Below are 16,229 nucleotides of genomic sequence, written 5' to 3' on the forward strand. Positions count from 1 at the left end.
CTACCTAACCATTTATACATCCTTTTGTAGAAAGTTTAACATAAAATATAATAAAAAAAAAAGAAATGAGATATATCCAGTATAAAGGGTTATTAATTTTTCTTTGGATTGTATTAATGTGTGTTATCCTTTTTATTGTTGCTAAGTTTTATGTAGCTTTATGGTTCATATGTATATATAATTTTATATCAAGAGTAAAGACACGGGTACAAATTAAGAGTTATATGGTTTTACAAGTATATGTTAACCCCTTGGCGCTGGCGGTCACGGTGCGTCTCATTGCCGGCAATGGAAGTGTGCTGGGAAATCCCAACTCCCGGCGTCAAGGGATTAAAAGCAATAAAAACAATAATTTCACTAAAATTCTTTTGTGTAACACTTGGTCTTTTTTCCCCCCTCCCAATGTTTTAGTCATTGAGAAGGTCAAAACGAAATTCAGACTCTACGGAGTTGGCAGCACAGATGAATGAAAGTGTTGACGTCATGGATGTCATCGCTATTTGCTGTCCAAAGTACAAAGATCGACCACAAATTGCAAGAGTAGTACAGAAAACCAGCAGTGGCTTCAGTGTTCAGTGGATGGCAGGCTCCTACAGTGGCTCCTGGACTGAGGCTAAGCGCCGTGACGGCCGCAAACTGGTGCCTTGGGTAGACACTATTAAAGAGTCAGACATTATTTACAAAAAAATTGCTCTAACGAGTGCTAATAAGCTGACTAATAAAGTTGTTCAGACTTTACGATCCCTGTATGCCGCCAAGGATGGAACTTCCAGCTAATGAATTTGTACATGCAGCCAAATTTACAGGAATTTTTTTAAAAGGCAGAAAAACTTGAAATATCAACATTCTGGCAAAAAAAAAAAAAATCAATTTTTTGAAGAGTAAGAGTGGAACCTGGGATGCAGGAACAAAAGAAGGAAATGTTGGGCAAACATTTTTGTGGGAGCTCCCTTCGCTGTTGTGCAGCAGAAACAGATTCTCAGTTCATTTTTACTCCCACTGTATTATAGTTTAACAAAAATTGTTTATATCTTGGAAAAAACTTTCTGTTTAAAAAAATAAACAAGTGAATGTTGGAAATTAGTCTGTTAATGTTCTTAATAAAGTGTTCTTGGAGTTTAACCTAGCAGCGGATGGCTTTCTTTAGCTTAGCCCAGTTTCCAGGGAAGCATTGTTTTTTCCAGGCTGTAAAATGGCAGAATCTCCTGGATATATAATTTATTCTGTTGAAAAAAAAAAAGCATGCAGTATCTATGACCTATCTGCAGAAGGAGTTTTTGTAAATGTAGATTTTGTTGTATTAGGTCACCCTGAAAACAATACAAGAAAAGGGATCCCCCAGGCAATCTGGAGGAGCGAATACTGCAATAAATTTTTTTACTTCTCTTTGTTACTTGTCTGTTTCCATTTGAATTTCTTATTGTAAAGATCTGTTTAAATCCATTTATATTATTTTGCAGTCTTTTATGTAAAATTTATTATATCACTGGTTTTCAAAGCAAAACATAAAATATTGTTTATACAGTTTGTATAGGCTGACTTCTGAATAATTGGTATCTATTATTTTCATTCCCATAAGAGGGTGTAAACAATTAACTCCAGGGTTTTATTGTATCCTGCAATATTTAGTATTAACTATATGATTTAGCACTGTGCCAAACACATTTTCAAGAGTACATTTTGATATAAAAAGAAACTATAGTTTATTCCTTGTATGCTTCAATTTCTTTCTAGTGATGTCATGATGATAATATTTATTTTTTAAACCTGGGGAAGGTAACAATTCTGCTATTTTGGAAAAACAGCATTTCTCTTAAAGTGATGTCATGTTATTTTAGAAATAGAATTAATATGAATGACACTTCATAGTTACACACACTTTTCACAGATTATTTTTTAATGCTGAAAGAGTAATTTTACTAGTTGGGATATTTATTCATTTTCTATTCTAAAGTTTTATCATACGTATTTGGGGGCACTTATCATTTATACATTAGTTACTACAAATACTTCTATTAAATTGGAAGGGGAGGGTATTTAACCTTAGATTTGCGTAGTCAACACTCAATAATAGGAATGTCTCAAATTTACAGTGCATGAGGTCTGTTTCACGTTTATTTTTTTAATGTGTACCTACTTTTAAATCACTTTGAAAAAATGACCTCTAAAATGCTAAGTTTTATGAATCTGGCAAGCAAATGAAGGTATTCAATATGTGAGGAACAATGAATGCCACAAAATACCTTTTTGTGAATACCTATTAAACCACTATGAAAATAACTTTTCAGGATCTATTTCCTATGTGGAATTCTTTCATGATGCTTTCTTGAAGGAAATGTTTTCACTTTTTCCCTCATAATTGCATGTTCCCTTCCCTTTTACTGTGAACTTTTGGACATAACTAGAATGGGCTTTTCCTCTGTGAAGTTTGTTTATATCAGCAGTGAATTCCAGGTAGTTTATGAAGACAATAATAATATAGCAATAAGAATAAGATAGCAGTTAGAGAAAAATATAAAGTCTAGTCTAGAAAGTTCTAAAGAATAAAAATGTGAGTGAAGAAAAATAATTTCAATTACTGTGATGATGGTTGATGCCGTCATTAATTCTCACATAAACTCTACTAATTAAATATTTTATCCCCCATTTTGTAGATGATGAAGACGAGCTCAGAGGGTTTAGTTATTTTTTAATCAAGGTCAGAATAGGGATTTAAATCTGAAATTGACACAGTTGTGTCTCACTACTCTTAATTGAACATCAGGTATTATGGTAGGTCTCTATTGAGAATAAACCAGTTCCTACAAGATCCACGGAACATAAGTACTTGGGAATTCTACTTAAAGTAAGCTTTAGGAAGTAGAGTGCACAGTAGCACGCCTTCTATTACCTCAGTGGGACACAGATGAATTGCTGCTTCCTGCTTTAGGTGAATTTTAGGGATTGTAAGTTTGGGAATTTTCGGTATAGTCTAAGCTCTGATATCTTATTAGTGTAAGATGAATATCGATATAATGAATATGACTTGACTCTTACATGTATAGCTGAAGTTTTCAGAAAGTTGAAGATCTCTCAGGTGAATTTTTTTAAAGGTTAGTGATGTAGTTCGGTGATAGTGCAGTTGCTTAGCATGCTTGAGGGTCTGGGTTTGATTTCCCAGCACTGAGGGGAAAAGGAAAGTTTTGTGGGATTTTTTGTTGTTTTTTGTCTTAACACTTAACATTTAGGTCTTGACAGTCAAATATGCAAAATCAAACTTTTTTAGTATGTCAGGAATTGATGGAGTTTATCCATAATCTACTTACGATTAATTACTATAGATTAATCTTAATCTGTAGTAATCATGTTTTATTGACTTGTATTGGAAAAAAGATATATTTGGAATAGAAGCTTTCAGGGCTATGAATGTAGCTCAGTGGTAGAATGTTTCATATACAAGGCCCTCTGTTAACGCCCTAGAACCCAAAAACAAATCAAAAAAAAAAGTTTTTAAGTTCCTCTTCATTTTTTGATATACTAATATGACATTGTAACATTTTCTTATTCAAATTGTCTCTTATTCTAACTTTGGGGTGTGTGTGTGTGTGTGTGTGTGTGTGTGTGTGTGTGTGTGTGTGTGTGTGTTACTAGAAATTGAGCCCAGGTGCATGCATTCTACCTCCTAACTATATACCCCAGGTCAGTTTTCTGTTGTTTTGTTTTTGCACTGGGAATGGAACCCAAGAGCCTTCTACTTCTGAGCTACACCCCCAGCACTATTTTTTTATTCTTTATTTTGAAACAAGGTCTCACTAAGTTACAAAGGGCCTCACTAAGTAGCTGAGGCTATCTGAGAACTGAGATCCTCCTGTCTCAGCCTCCCGATGCCCAGCTTTAAAAAAAAAAAAAAAAAAAAAAAAAAACCTGTGATCCTCCTGCCTCAGCTTCCTAAGTACTGCTATTACAGATTACATGTCGGGCCAGCGTCTAGTTTTTTTTGTTGTTGTTGTTGTGTGTGTGTGTGTTTTTATTTTTTTGTTTTGTGTTTTTTGGTTGTACTGGGGTGGAACCCAGGGGCTTTCTACCTCCGGGCTATACTTCCAGACCCATTTTATACTCTATTTGGAAACAAGGTCTCACTAAGTTGTTGAGAGCCTCACCAAGTAGCTGAGGCTGGCTTTGAACCTGCGCAATCCTCCTGTCTCAGCCTCCAAAGCGCAGGGATTACAAGCGTGCGCCACCACGCCCGGCAGCATCTAGTTTTTAAACTTTTTTTTTTTTTTTCAAAATATACATGACAGTAAATTCAAATAGATGAGATGCTGAGCTTTAAGTTTTTATTTTTGTGGTACTAGGAATTGAACCCAGTGGCTTTCTACCTTTGAGCTACACTCCAGCCTAATTTTTTTATTTTTTATTTTGAAACAGTATCACTAAATTACCACATGCTGGCCTTGAATCTGAGATCCTCCTGTCTCAGCACCCCAAGTACTGGGATTAGAGGTATACGCCATTATACCCATATTAGAGAAAAGTATAGCTCCTCTCCTGATAATGTTGAGTATTTTGATTCCTAATAATTTTAGGCAGCTGTAGTTTATTTCATGAATTACAGGTAAGTCAGGCCAATTTTTGCCAAATGGATTTCATGATTAACAAGCAGATTTATCACATTTTTATTTAAAAAGTAAACCTAACCAGAGAAATAATGTGGTTGTCAAATGCACCACTTTTTGTTGCATAGACTACCTGGTTAGTACATTTTATTTTGTTTTGTGTGTGTATGTGTGTGTGTGTGTATGTGTGTGGTACTGGGGGTAGAACCCAGGGGCTTTTCTACCTCCGGGCTATACTCCCAGACCTATTTTATACTTTATTTGGGAACAGGGTCTCACTAAGTTGCTGAGAGCCTCACTCAGTAGCTGAGGCTGGCTTCGAACCCGTGCCATCCTCCTGTCTCAGCCTCCCAAGCTCAGGGATTACAAGTGTGTGCCACCATGCCTGGCTATGGTTGGTACATTTTAATGTTGAGGTGATCAACAACTTTAGAACTTTTTGTTTGTTTGTTTGTTTGTTTGTTTGTTTGTTTTGCAGGTCTGGGGATGGAACCCAGGGGCATTTGACCTCTGATCTACACCCCTGACCTATTTTTTTATTTTGTTATTTTGAAACAAGGTCTCACTAAGTTGTGGAGGGCCTCACTAAGTAGCTGAGGCTATCCACGAACTGCAGTCCTCCAGTCTCAGCCTCCCGAATGCTGGGATTACAAGCATGCGCCACCACGCCTTGCTTTAGAACTATTGATACAGAATTTAAGAATAAAATATACAACTCATCAGATTGCCCACTTGATGTAATTGCTAGTAATTTATGCACTATAAAAGCCCTCCTTGGGCCTGGGTATATAGCTCAAGAGTAGAGCCCGTGTATAACATGCTTGAGGCTCTGGATTCAGTGCTCAGCATTCCCCAAAGAACTTGCTTGCACCTTTTGCTGTTTGAGTACTCATCCTAAAACTAAAGTTTATTTAATTCCTAGGTCATTTTTGCCATAGGCATATTTTATTACACTAATGTTATTTATATTTTGTTTTCTAAATACGCACCTTGTTCTGTTGGCCCTCTTTGAGAAATAATTGAATGCAAAGCTGGTGTGATAGGTCACTGAAAATTGCAGTTTATGTATTCATTAACTAAGTGGTCATAGAAGCCCTATGAGAGAGAGAGAGATACTAGGTATTGTACTCAGCACTCTACTGAGCTACATTCCTAGCACTTTTTTTTTTTTTTTTCCTTCCATACTGGGAATGGAACCCAGGGATATTCTACCTCCAAGCTACGTTTCTGGCCCTATTTTTTTATTCTTTATTTTGAAACAGGGTCTCACTGAGTTGCAAAGGGCCTCACTAAGTAGTAGCTGAGGCTGTCTGGGAACCGTGATCTCCCTGTCTCAGCCTCCCAAATGCTGGGATTACAAGCATGCAACACCACGCCTGGCTTCTGCTTGCTTTGTTTTGTGGGGTTTTTTTGTTGTTGTTTTTTGTTTTTGTTTTTGTTTTTTTTGTACTGAGGGTTAAACCTAGGAGCATTTTACTCCCCTTCCCCAGCCCTATTTTATTTTATTTTATTTTGAGGGTCTGAGGATGGAACCCAGGGGCATTCAACCTCCAAGCCACACCTCCTACCCTATTTTTTATTCTTTATTTTGAAACAGCGTCTCACTAAGTTTCAGAGGGCCTCACTAAATAGCTGAGGCTGTCTGTGAACTGTGATCCTCCGGTCTCAGCCTCCCAAATGCTGGGATTACAAGCGTGCGCCACCATGCCTGGCTCTTACTTCTTTATTTTGAAACAGGTTCTCAGTTGTGGACGGCCTGGCTAAACTACTGAGACTAGCTACAAACTTGGATCTGCCCGTCTCAGCCTCTCAAGTACTGGGATTACAAAGGTGTGCCAGCACCTGGCTCCCTAACCCTTTTTGTTTTTTATTTTGAGACAGGTTCTACTGACCTTGAACCCAAGAATGAATCCTTCATTCTCACCCTCCCAAATACGAGGATTACCCAGCCACCTTTTACTGTTTTGTTTTTGGTACTAGGGATTGAGCCAAGGCATTCTTTAAGCCATACCTCACCACCATCACCACCACACAGAGCCCTTTTTTTAAGTTTTGAAATGCTCTTGCTAAGTGTGTCTGTGTGTGTCTGTGTTTACTGAGGATTGGACCTAGTGCCATCCTACATCTGAGCTATACTCTCGGCATTTATTTGTTTATGTATTTTAAATGCTGCCAAGCGTGGTGGCGTTTGCTTGTAATCCCGCATTTGGAAGGCTGATACAGGAGGATCTCCGTTTGCAAACAGCCTCAGCTACTTACTGAGGCCTTTTGCAACTCAGTGAGACCCTGCTTAAAAAAAAAAAAAAAAAGTGGGGCGTGGTGGCTCATGCTTGTAATCCCAGCACTTGGGAGGCAGAGACAGGAGGATTGCACAGTTTCAAAGCCATCCTCAGCTACTTACGTTCTCAGCAACTTAGTGAGACCCTGTTTTTAAATAAAATATTAAAAAATAGGTCTGGGAGTATAGCCCAGAGGTAGAAAAGCCCCTGGGTTCCACCCCCAGTACCACAAAAAATAAAAATAAAAATAGACTATAAAATAGGTCTGGGGTGTAGCTCAGAGGTAGAATGTCCCTGGGTTCCATCCCTAGTACCTCAAAAATAAATAAAAGCCAGGCATGGTGGCGCACACTTGTAACCCCAGCATTTGGGAGCCTGAAACAGGAGGATCGTGGTTCATGGACAGCCTCAGCTACTTAGGTCCTTTGCAATTCAATAAGACCCTTTCTCAAAATAAAGAATAAAAATAGGGCTGGAGGTGTAGCTCAGAGGTAGAATGCCCCTGAGTTCCATCCTCAGTACCTAAAAAATATTTTAAATGCTCTCAAATGCTGAAGGCCTTGCCAAATTGCTAAGGCCAGCCTAGAACTTGCCATCATCCTGTCTCAGCCTTACAAGTTACTGGAATTACAAGGTGTATACTACCACTACTCCCAGCACCACCCTTCCGTGTGTGTGTGTGTGTGTGTGTGTGTGTGTGTGTGTGTGTGTGTGTTTACTGGGGACTGAACCCAAGGACTTATTTTTTTAAAACAGAATCTCACTAAGTTGCTGAGACTGCAAACCTTTGATCCTCCTGTCTCAGCCTCAAATACTGGGATTACAAGTGTGAGTCATCACACCTAACTACCACCCTTTGTTTTTTGTTTTTTGTTTTTTGGTTTTTTTGGCACTGGGGATTGAAGCCAAGAGCATACTACCTCCAAATTATAATCCCAGCCCTATTTCATTTTTGTAATATTTATTTATGTATTTATTGGTGACACTGGGGTTCCTGGAAACCCTTCTACCTCCAGGCTACACTCCCAGACACCTATTGTTTATATTTTTATTTGGAAACAGGGTCTCCTAAGCCAGCACGGCTGGCTTCAAACCTGCACAATCCTCCTATCTCCGCCTCGCATTGCAGGGATTACAAGCGTGCGCCACCACACCCTGAAAGACCCTGTTTTTAAAAGAAAAAATCTGACTGGAGATGTAGCTCAAAAGTAGAATGTCTCTGGGTTCAATCCCCAACACACACACGCACACATGCACACACACACACACACACACACACACACACAGAGTTTTAGTAGTGATGCCTGTTTTTCTCTCTGTTTTGGATTTTATTCATCAAGTTTTTGTTATTATTTATTTTTAAAGAGGGTCTCACTAAGTTGCTGAGGCTGGTCATGAACCTGTGATCCTCCTGTCTCATCCTTTCAAATACTGGGATTAAAGGTGTGTGACACCAGGTGCAGCTGAATCTCTTATTTATTTGTTTGATTGTTTGTTTGCTTGTTTGTTTTGTGGTACTGGGCTTAAACCCAGGAGCATTTTTCCTCCAAGCTACACCCCCAGCTCCTATTTCCTATTTGTATTATTTATTTTGAAACAGGGTCTCACTAGGTTGCGAAGGGTATATTGTTTGATTGTTTGTTTGCTTGTTTGTTTTGTGGTACTGGGCTTAAACCCAGGAGCATTTTTCCTCCAAGCTACACCCCCAGCTCCTATTTCCTATTTGTATTATTTATTTTGAAACAGGGTCTCACTAGGTTGCGAAGGGTCTCACTAAGTAGCTAAGGTTGGCTGTGAACCTGTGATCCCCCTGTCTCACAAGAGTGGTGCACTCTTGTAATCCCCACGCTTGGGTGGCAGAGACAGGAGGATCGCACAGGTTTGAACCCAGTCACACGCACTGGTTTAGGACACCCTGTTTCCAAATAAAAATGTAAAAGTGTACACCACTACATCAGGCTTGAATGTTTTATTTTGTTTTTGTTTGTTTTGTTTTGTTTTGTTTTGTTTTGCAGTCCTGGGATGGAACCCAGGGCATTCTACCTCCAAGCTACACCCCAAGCCCTATTTTTTATTCATTATTTTGAAACAGGGACTCACTGAGTTGCAAAGTACCTCACTAAGTAGCTGAGACTGTCTGCGAACTGTGATCCTCCTGTCTCAGCCTCACAAATGCCGGGATTGCAAGTTTGCGCCACCACGCCCAGCGTGTCCTAGTTTTTATTCTTTATTTTGAAACAGGGTCTCACTGAGTTGCAGAGGCCTCACTAAGTAGCTGAGTCTGGCTGGAAACCCGAGATCATCCTGTCTCAGCCTCCCAAGTGCTGGGATTAAAGTATGCACCACAACACCGGCTTGAATGTTTAAGAAAGTACAATTGGGGCTAAAAGATTAAATGAGACCCACAAGCTGCACACCTACTTAGTACTAGAGTAAGTATCACTTGTTCTTATAAGAAAGCTTTTAGCCAGGCGTGGTGGTGCACTCTTGTAATCCCCACGCTTGGGTGGCAGAGACAGGAGGATCGCACAGGTTCGAACCCAGTCACACGCACTGGTTTAGGACACCCTGTTTCCAAATAAAAATGTAAAAATAGGTCTGGGAGTGTAGCCCGGAGAGGTAGAAGGGCTTCCAGGAAACCCAGTACCACCAAAAAAAAAAAAAAAAAAAAAAAGAAAGGAAAAGAGAAAGCTTTATCCTAGAAAGTGTGTGTGTGTGTGAGAGAGAGAGAGAGAGAGAGAGAGAGAGAGAGAGAGAGAGAAACAGGATTGAATCCAGAGGTGTTCTACTTCTAAGGTACACCATTCCTTTTAATTTTGAAACAGGATTTACAGAGCACTGGCCTTGAACCTTTAATCCTCCTGTCTCTCCTGTCTCGGGCTTCCAAATCCTGGGATTACAGGTATGTGCCACCATACCAGGCTAAGAAGTTTTTATTTAGTGCCCTGACAAGGTATGAATATAGGCTCCTTAATGACTAATTGTGGGGAGGGAGGTGCTGAGAATTGAACCCCAGAACAATCTATGTCTGAGCTATATACCCTCAGCCCTTTTTATTTGCCATATACTGGTCTCAAATGTGTGATTCTTCTATCTCAACCTCCCAACTACTGGGATTATAGGTGTGTGCCACCATGCCAGGCAATGACTAAATTTTGTTGATTTTTTTTTTTTTTGGTGGTTCTGAGGTTCCTGGAAGCCCTTCTAACTCTGGGCTACACTCCCAGACAGGGTCTCTTAAGCCAGAGAGGCTGGTTTCGAACCTGCGTGATCCTCCTGTCTCTGCCTCCCAAACGCGGGGATTACAAGTGTGCGCCACCATGCCCAGCTTGTTGATTTTTATATATCTTTTCAGAAGATTGTGTGTGTGTGTGTGTGTGTGTTACTGGGAATGGTATTGGGGATGGGCATTTTACCTCTGAACTACACCCCCAGCCCTATTTTTTTGTTCTTTATTTTGAAATAGGGTCTTACTGAGTTGCAAAGGGCCTCGCTAAGTAGCTGAGGCTGTCCGTGAACGGAGATCCTTCTGTCTCAGCCTCCCAAATGCTGGGATTACAAGCGTGTGCTACCATGCCCGGTTGAAATTTCACTTTTATATTTGTAGGTTTTCTGATGCCTGCCATCCTGTTAGACGAATGGAGAGGGAAAATACACTATTTTATTATGTTCTATCTTTATTTTAATTATCTTCTACATTACCTGGCTTGACATAGAGCACTAAAACTTGGATCGGTTAAAAAAACAGTAACTTTGAAGAAGGCATAGTCTGAAGCCAGGCATGGTGGCCATGCTTATATTTCCAGGACTTAGGAGTCTGAGACAGGAGGATCACAGGTTCGAGGAGAGACTCTCAACAACCTCACAAGACCTTGTTTCCAAACAAACAAAAAGTTGGTGTGTGGCTCAGAGATAAAATACCCCTGTGTTTAGTCCATGGTACTACAAGAAAAAAAAAGTCTGAAGCTGTGTGTTTTTAAAGTGTAAAATGAAGTTTGGTAAATAAAATCAATGGGCCTAGTAAATGGGAGCTTCTTTAAAGAACTTCATAGCTAGTGTGTGTGTGTGTGTGTGTGTGTGTGTGTGTGTGTGTGTGTGTGTGATGTGTTCCTGTAGTTAGATCATCAAAATGTCTAGTAAAGTGAGGAGATGGAGATGGAATCTTGCCTAAAAGCGGGAACAGCAACAGGATAGAGGAACCCAAAGCCAGGCGTGGTGGCGCACACCTGTAATCCAGTACTTGGGAGGCTGAGACAGGAGGACCGGGGTTCCAGGCCAGCCTCAGCAAGTAGTGAAACTCTTGTCAATTTAGCAAGACACTGTTTTAAAAAAATAAATAAAAAAATAATACTGGGGATGTAGTTCGGAAGTAGAATGCCTCCAGGTTCAAACCCCAGTACCACACAAATGAAGAACCAGTGTGCTGTAGTACAATATCAAAAGATGAATACTACAGAGAGCAAACGATACGTGTGCAGCTTGGATTGGCACTGGAGTAAGGTGATCTGATTGTTGGAATGTGGGAGCATTTGAAGGGATTTAAGCAAGGGATTGGCAAGCTCAGTGCTCCACAGGATATATGTTTGAGAATGTCAAGGAGAGGACAGAAGGGCCCACCATGGTGGCACTCACCATTAATCTCAGCAGTTGGGAGACTGAGACAGGATCATAGATTTGATGCCAGCCTCAGCGAGTGGTGAGATTCTCAGCTACCTAGCAAGTCCATTTCAAAATAAAAAACGGGCTAGGAGTGTATGTAACTCAGAGGTAGATTGCCCCTGGGTTCAATCCCCAGTACACACGCACACACACAAAGAAAAGGGAAAAGTTTAAGGAAGGAGTAGAGAGAAATATACAAAAAGGACAATTAATGTTACATCTGTCAATTAGCATGCGATTTTTGTGCATTGTGTGTGATACTGGGGATTGAACCCAGGGGCTTTGTACCTCTTTGATATACCCCAGCCCTATATTATTATTATTATTATTATTATTATTATTATTATTAATTTGTGGTACTGGGGTTCCTGGAAGCCCTTCTACCTCCAGGCTACACTCCCAGACCTATTTTATACTTTTTTATATTTGGAAACAGGGTCTCTTAAGCCAGTGCAGCCGGCTTTGAACCTGCACAATCTTCCTGTCTCCTCCTCCCAAGTGTGGGGATTACAAGCGTGCGCCACCACACCCGGCCCTATATTATTTTTTACTTTTGTTTTGTTTTGTTTTTGATACTAGGTATTGAACCCAGGGACATTTACCTCCAAGCTATACCCCCAGACATTTTTTTTTTTACTTTGAAACAGGGTCTCACTATGTTACTGGGCATTGGCTTCCAACCCTTACAGGCTAAGATGTAAATTGTAACCTTAAGGAAAGTGACTTTAGAGGTGACAGAAGCCAGACTCCAGCTCAGATGGAACTGAAAATTGAATGAGACTCTTGAGTGGCCAGCAGGAAAGGAGAGGGGCCTCAAGTGCTGGGTAGGAGGCAGGTAAGAAAAGGCCTGCCCCTCCATCTTCAAGAATTTTGGAGGAGCCGGCTGATAGGTCAGACCCTTCCCTTCCCCCACAGGACCCCTCAGTGGGGACAGGAGACGGAACCCCAGAAGCCAGAGTGGACGGAGATGTTGCGAGATTACACACACCGCGCAAGAAGACCAGCTAGCCCCGCCCCAGGGTCCAGCTATATAAATACCATCAGGTCCTCGCTGACCACGCGACTCTGCCACCGACTATGAGTACTGACCGACTCTGCTGACCGCAGGGCTCTGCTGCTTGGTCATCGGCTCCCTTCCCCATGGTCAGCAGGCCTCGCCCGAAGGTGCTGCTTAATTAAAGACGCCTGGTCTCACACAATAACTTGGCTGGTGATTGCCTCCTTCGCAACCCTCCAACTCCATTTCAATGTTACATTTGGTGCATGAAAACCAGGAGGACTTTTGTATTTCTCTCTCTCTCTCTCTCTCTCTCTCTCTCTCTCTCTCTCTCTCTCTCTCTCTCTGTTCTGTATCTCTCCTCTCTGACCTGGCCCTCAAATGGACTGACCAGACGTCTTTTTAGACTGGGTGTGCCCCAAGTCTGCGCCGGGCTCACTGGGCGGCATGCACCCACCAGCCACTCAGGCCCCGCTGCCGCCGCTCACTAGTGAGGAAATAGAAAGGAAATAGGCAGATAGGGAAAAGGACTTGGTAGAAAAAAGTTAATTTCCTGAGTTTCCTGAGGGGCGACAAACGCCTGAAACTCCAAAGGCTCAGAGATAAGAAGGCCAGAGCTTCACAAAGCCATCTGTTTACTAATCAACAAACCCAGGAGCCAGCACAGAGCAAGTCGGACACTCCTACTGAATGAAAGGAGACCCTTCAAAGGACTTGCAAATACCCTATGCAAATTCTCCTTGGAATCCCAAAAGTCACCCTAACCAAAAACGGACTTGCAAGCGGTCAGGCGTTGGCCAGTCGGATGGCAAAGGGGGGATTTTCCCGCTCAGGACCCCCTCCCCTTTTGGGGAGCTATTCTCTCTCTCGCAGGTCAGGTCGTGTTGGCCCTGAGAGAAGGCAGAGTGCATCTGAGGGCACATGGCTCGGGCGACTCTCGAGTAGTGATCTGAAGGCCTCTGCTGGACATCATGGCTGGCCAGGCCCCTAGGGGTGACCTGTACCTCTTTTCTGGCAGATCGCGTAGACTCTGGGAGAAAGTAGTTTGCAACTGATGGGCACTTGGCTCGGGAGACACTCGGGTAGTGACCCTGAAGGCAGCTACTGGACCCCGGAGTTCCGACCGCCCCTATGGGGTGTTCGGCCACTTTTCTCTATTCCCTTCTGGCAGATCGCGTGGACTCTGGAAGAAAGCAGCCTGCGCCTGAAGGCAATTGGCTTGGGCTACTCTCAAGTATTGTCCTGAAGGCAGCTGCTGGACCCAGAGTTCCAGCCTCTTTGGGGGTGTTCAGCCACCCTTGCCCCCTTCCCTGCTGCTTTCAATAAACCTTTTACTCTCCTTCCTGAGGTCTGCGGGTGTCATTCTTCGCTCACTGTAGACAAGAACTCGCCGGGTTTTCTCTCAAGAAACCCCCGTTTCACTAGGCAACACGCAGCCAACAGTTGCTTGGGCCCCATTGCCGCCAAGCTTATTGGATCCTGGAGGAATCCTAATGTCATTTTAACTTCTGCCTTAACTCCGGGTGAACGGGATCGTTTTGTAAAGGCCGCCCAAGAATGAGCCGACCAGGCTCATTTAACTATCTATGGGAGTGGCCGCAGTACGTTCTAAAGATCCCCACTGAAAGTATCAGCCAACCCCAGATGGTGGGGATGAGGGCTTAAAAATGAGAGACTGTATGATACTATGCCTTCTTGATGGCATGCGGGCTGCTTCCTATAAGGCAGTTAATTATGATAAACTTAAGGAAATCGCCCAAGATCCAGATGAAAACCCAGCTATTTTTCTTAATTGGCTTCAGGAGACTTTTACCCTCTATACCCGCTCAGATCCATCTACTGAGGCAGGATCTGTGGGGTCGGCAAACCATTTCATTGAGCAATTGGCCCTTGATATTCAAAAATTTAAGAAAGGCTGAGGATGGCCTCAGACCCCTAGCCGAGATTTGGTGAACATGGCATTTAAAGTCTTTAATTCCCAAAAGGAACAGGCAGAGGTAGAACTTATATTCCAACTTCACCAAAGGGCAGATTTGCAAACTCGAGCCCTGGTAGCTGCCCTGAGGCTGGCAGTGGAGGCTCAGCGCTCTGGAGTGCCACCTAGAGGTGGAGGACAGCCACGACAACTACAGCAAGGAGCCTGCCCCAAGCACAGCAAAGCCACGCCCACCAATGAGACCATGCCTGACATGCAGCCAGAAGGCCACTGGAACCGTGCCCTTGGAAAAGCAGTGAGTCCCAGGTGCCTCAACACAGGGGCCCACCCTTCCAGACCAGGCCCCGCCGCTGGCCCTTCTCAGCCTGGCCAAAGACTGACAGCTGCCGGACTTCTCAACCTTAATCATCCTTGCCAGGCCAGGGTAATTCTTAAGGTAGCAGGTAAACCAATCGCCCATGCACTATAGGCCCTCTTTTACAGGACAAAATTGTTCTGCCTGAGGCTCAGGCCAAAGTGGTCATTAGCCTAATACATAATTTCCTACACATGGGACCTACGGCACTTAAACATTTTCTAAACCCCTTGTTTGTTTTTTTTTGTTTTGTTTTGTTTTTGGTGGTATGGGGGTTCCTGAAAACCCTTCTACCTCCGGGCTACACTCCCAGGCCTATTTTTATATTTTTATTTGGAAACAGGGTCTCCTAAGCCACTGAGACTGGCTTCGAACCTGTGTGATCCTCCTGTCTCTGCCTCCCAAGCGTGGGGACACCACTACAAGCGTGCGCCACCACGCCCAGCCTAAACCCCTTGTTTTATTCTCCCCTCCTGCAACAGCTGATTAGTAAAGTCAGTGCCTCCTGTTCTACTTGCACTGCTGTTTCTCCCCAAGGACAGGACTGGCAAATTGACTTCACCCATATGCCTTCTCACACAAAAAACGAAAATATCTTCTTACCATGGTAGATACCCTAACAGGTTGGGTAGAGACTTTTCCCTCAAAGGATGAGACAGCCAGCATGGTGGCCAATGTCCTATGCTTGGACATCATCCCTCAGTTTGAACTCCCCAATTTCTTACAGTCTGATAATGTACCAGCTTTTATTCCTAAGGTTACTCAACAGGTGGCACAAGCCCTTGGCATTTCTTGGAAGCTCCACATCCCATATTGACTGCAGTCATCAGGAAAGGCACCTCCTTAGGGAACATGCTGACCGATATCTTCCCCAACCTGGGACTGAAGAAGCAGCTCCACACCCTGCAGTCAAGGCCCTTAAGCCAGGGGATCAAGTCCTCCTCAAGTCGCTTCAACCAAAACATCTCCACCACGGTGGACAGGGCCTTTCACAGTGATCCTCACCACACCTACTGCAGCCAACTGCTGGGGGACCCCAACTGGCATGACCTTACTCAGTTAAAAAGGGCTCCGTTACAACAGCCTCATGACAAATTCTCTTGTATAGTGTTGAGGCCCACTAAGCTCTATTTTTCTCAGCATAATTCTCTTTTAATGCTTTTATTTCATTAGGTCAACTTGTTTACATAGTACGGTGGGTGCTCTCCCTCTCTGGATGCCAGATAGCCATAAGTATTAAACTCTCTAAAATCTGTTACTGATGCGCCTGACCCAATAGCATGTTCTCCATTTAACCAGACTGACCCATATTGCCTCTTCAAGTGGCTCTTGCATTTAAACTCTGACCAGGTTAAGCAAGAATCTAAAAACACAATATTGACAATCTACCTCATCTGAAAGGGTTCCA

At 42.6% G+C, this 16,229-nt stretch overlaps 1 protein-coding gene across 1 annotated transcript in view; it reads left to right on the plus strand.

Moving 5' to 3' along the window:
• The window catches only part of NIPBL (NIPBL cohesin loading factor), a gene marked incomplete at both ends in the record, with an annotated part of 122,576 nt that extends 121,799 nt beyond the window's left edge, over window positions 1-777 (plus strand). Inside the window, one exon of the mRNA XM_080694804.1 lies at window positions 412-777. Coding sequence (XP_080550930.1) covers window positions 412-777 — 366 coding nt within the window. The remainder of the gene's footprint in view (window positions 1-411) is intronic.
• Window positions 778-16,229: the final 15,452 nt, after the last annotated feature.

The sequence above is a fragment of the Muscardinus avellanarius genome (assembly GCF_963383645.1).
Source record: "Muscardinus avellanarius genome assembly, chromosome: 1".
Taxonomy (NCBI): Eukaryota; Metazoa; Chordata; class Mammalia; order Rodentia; family Gliridae; genus Muscardinus; species Muscardinus avellanarius.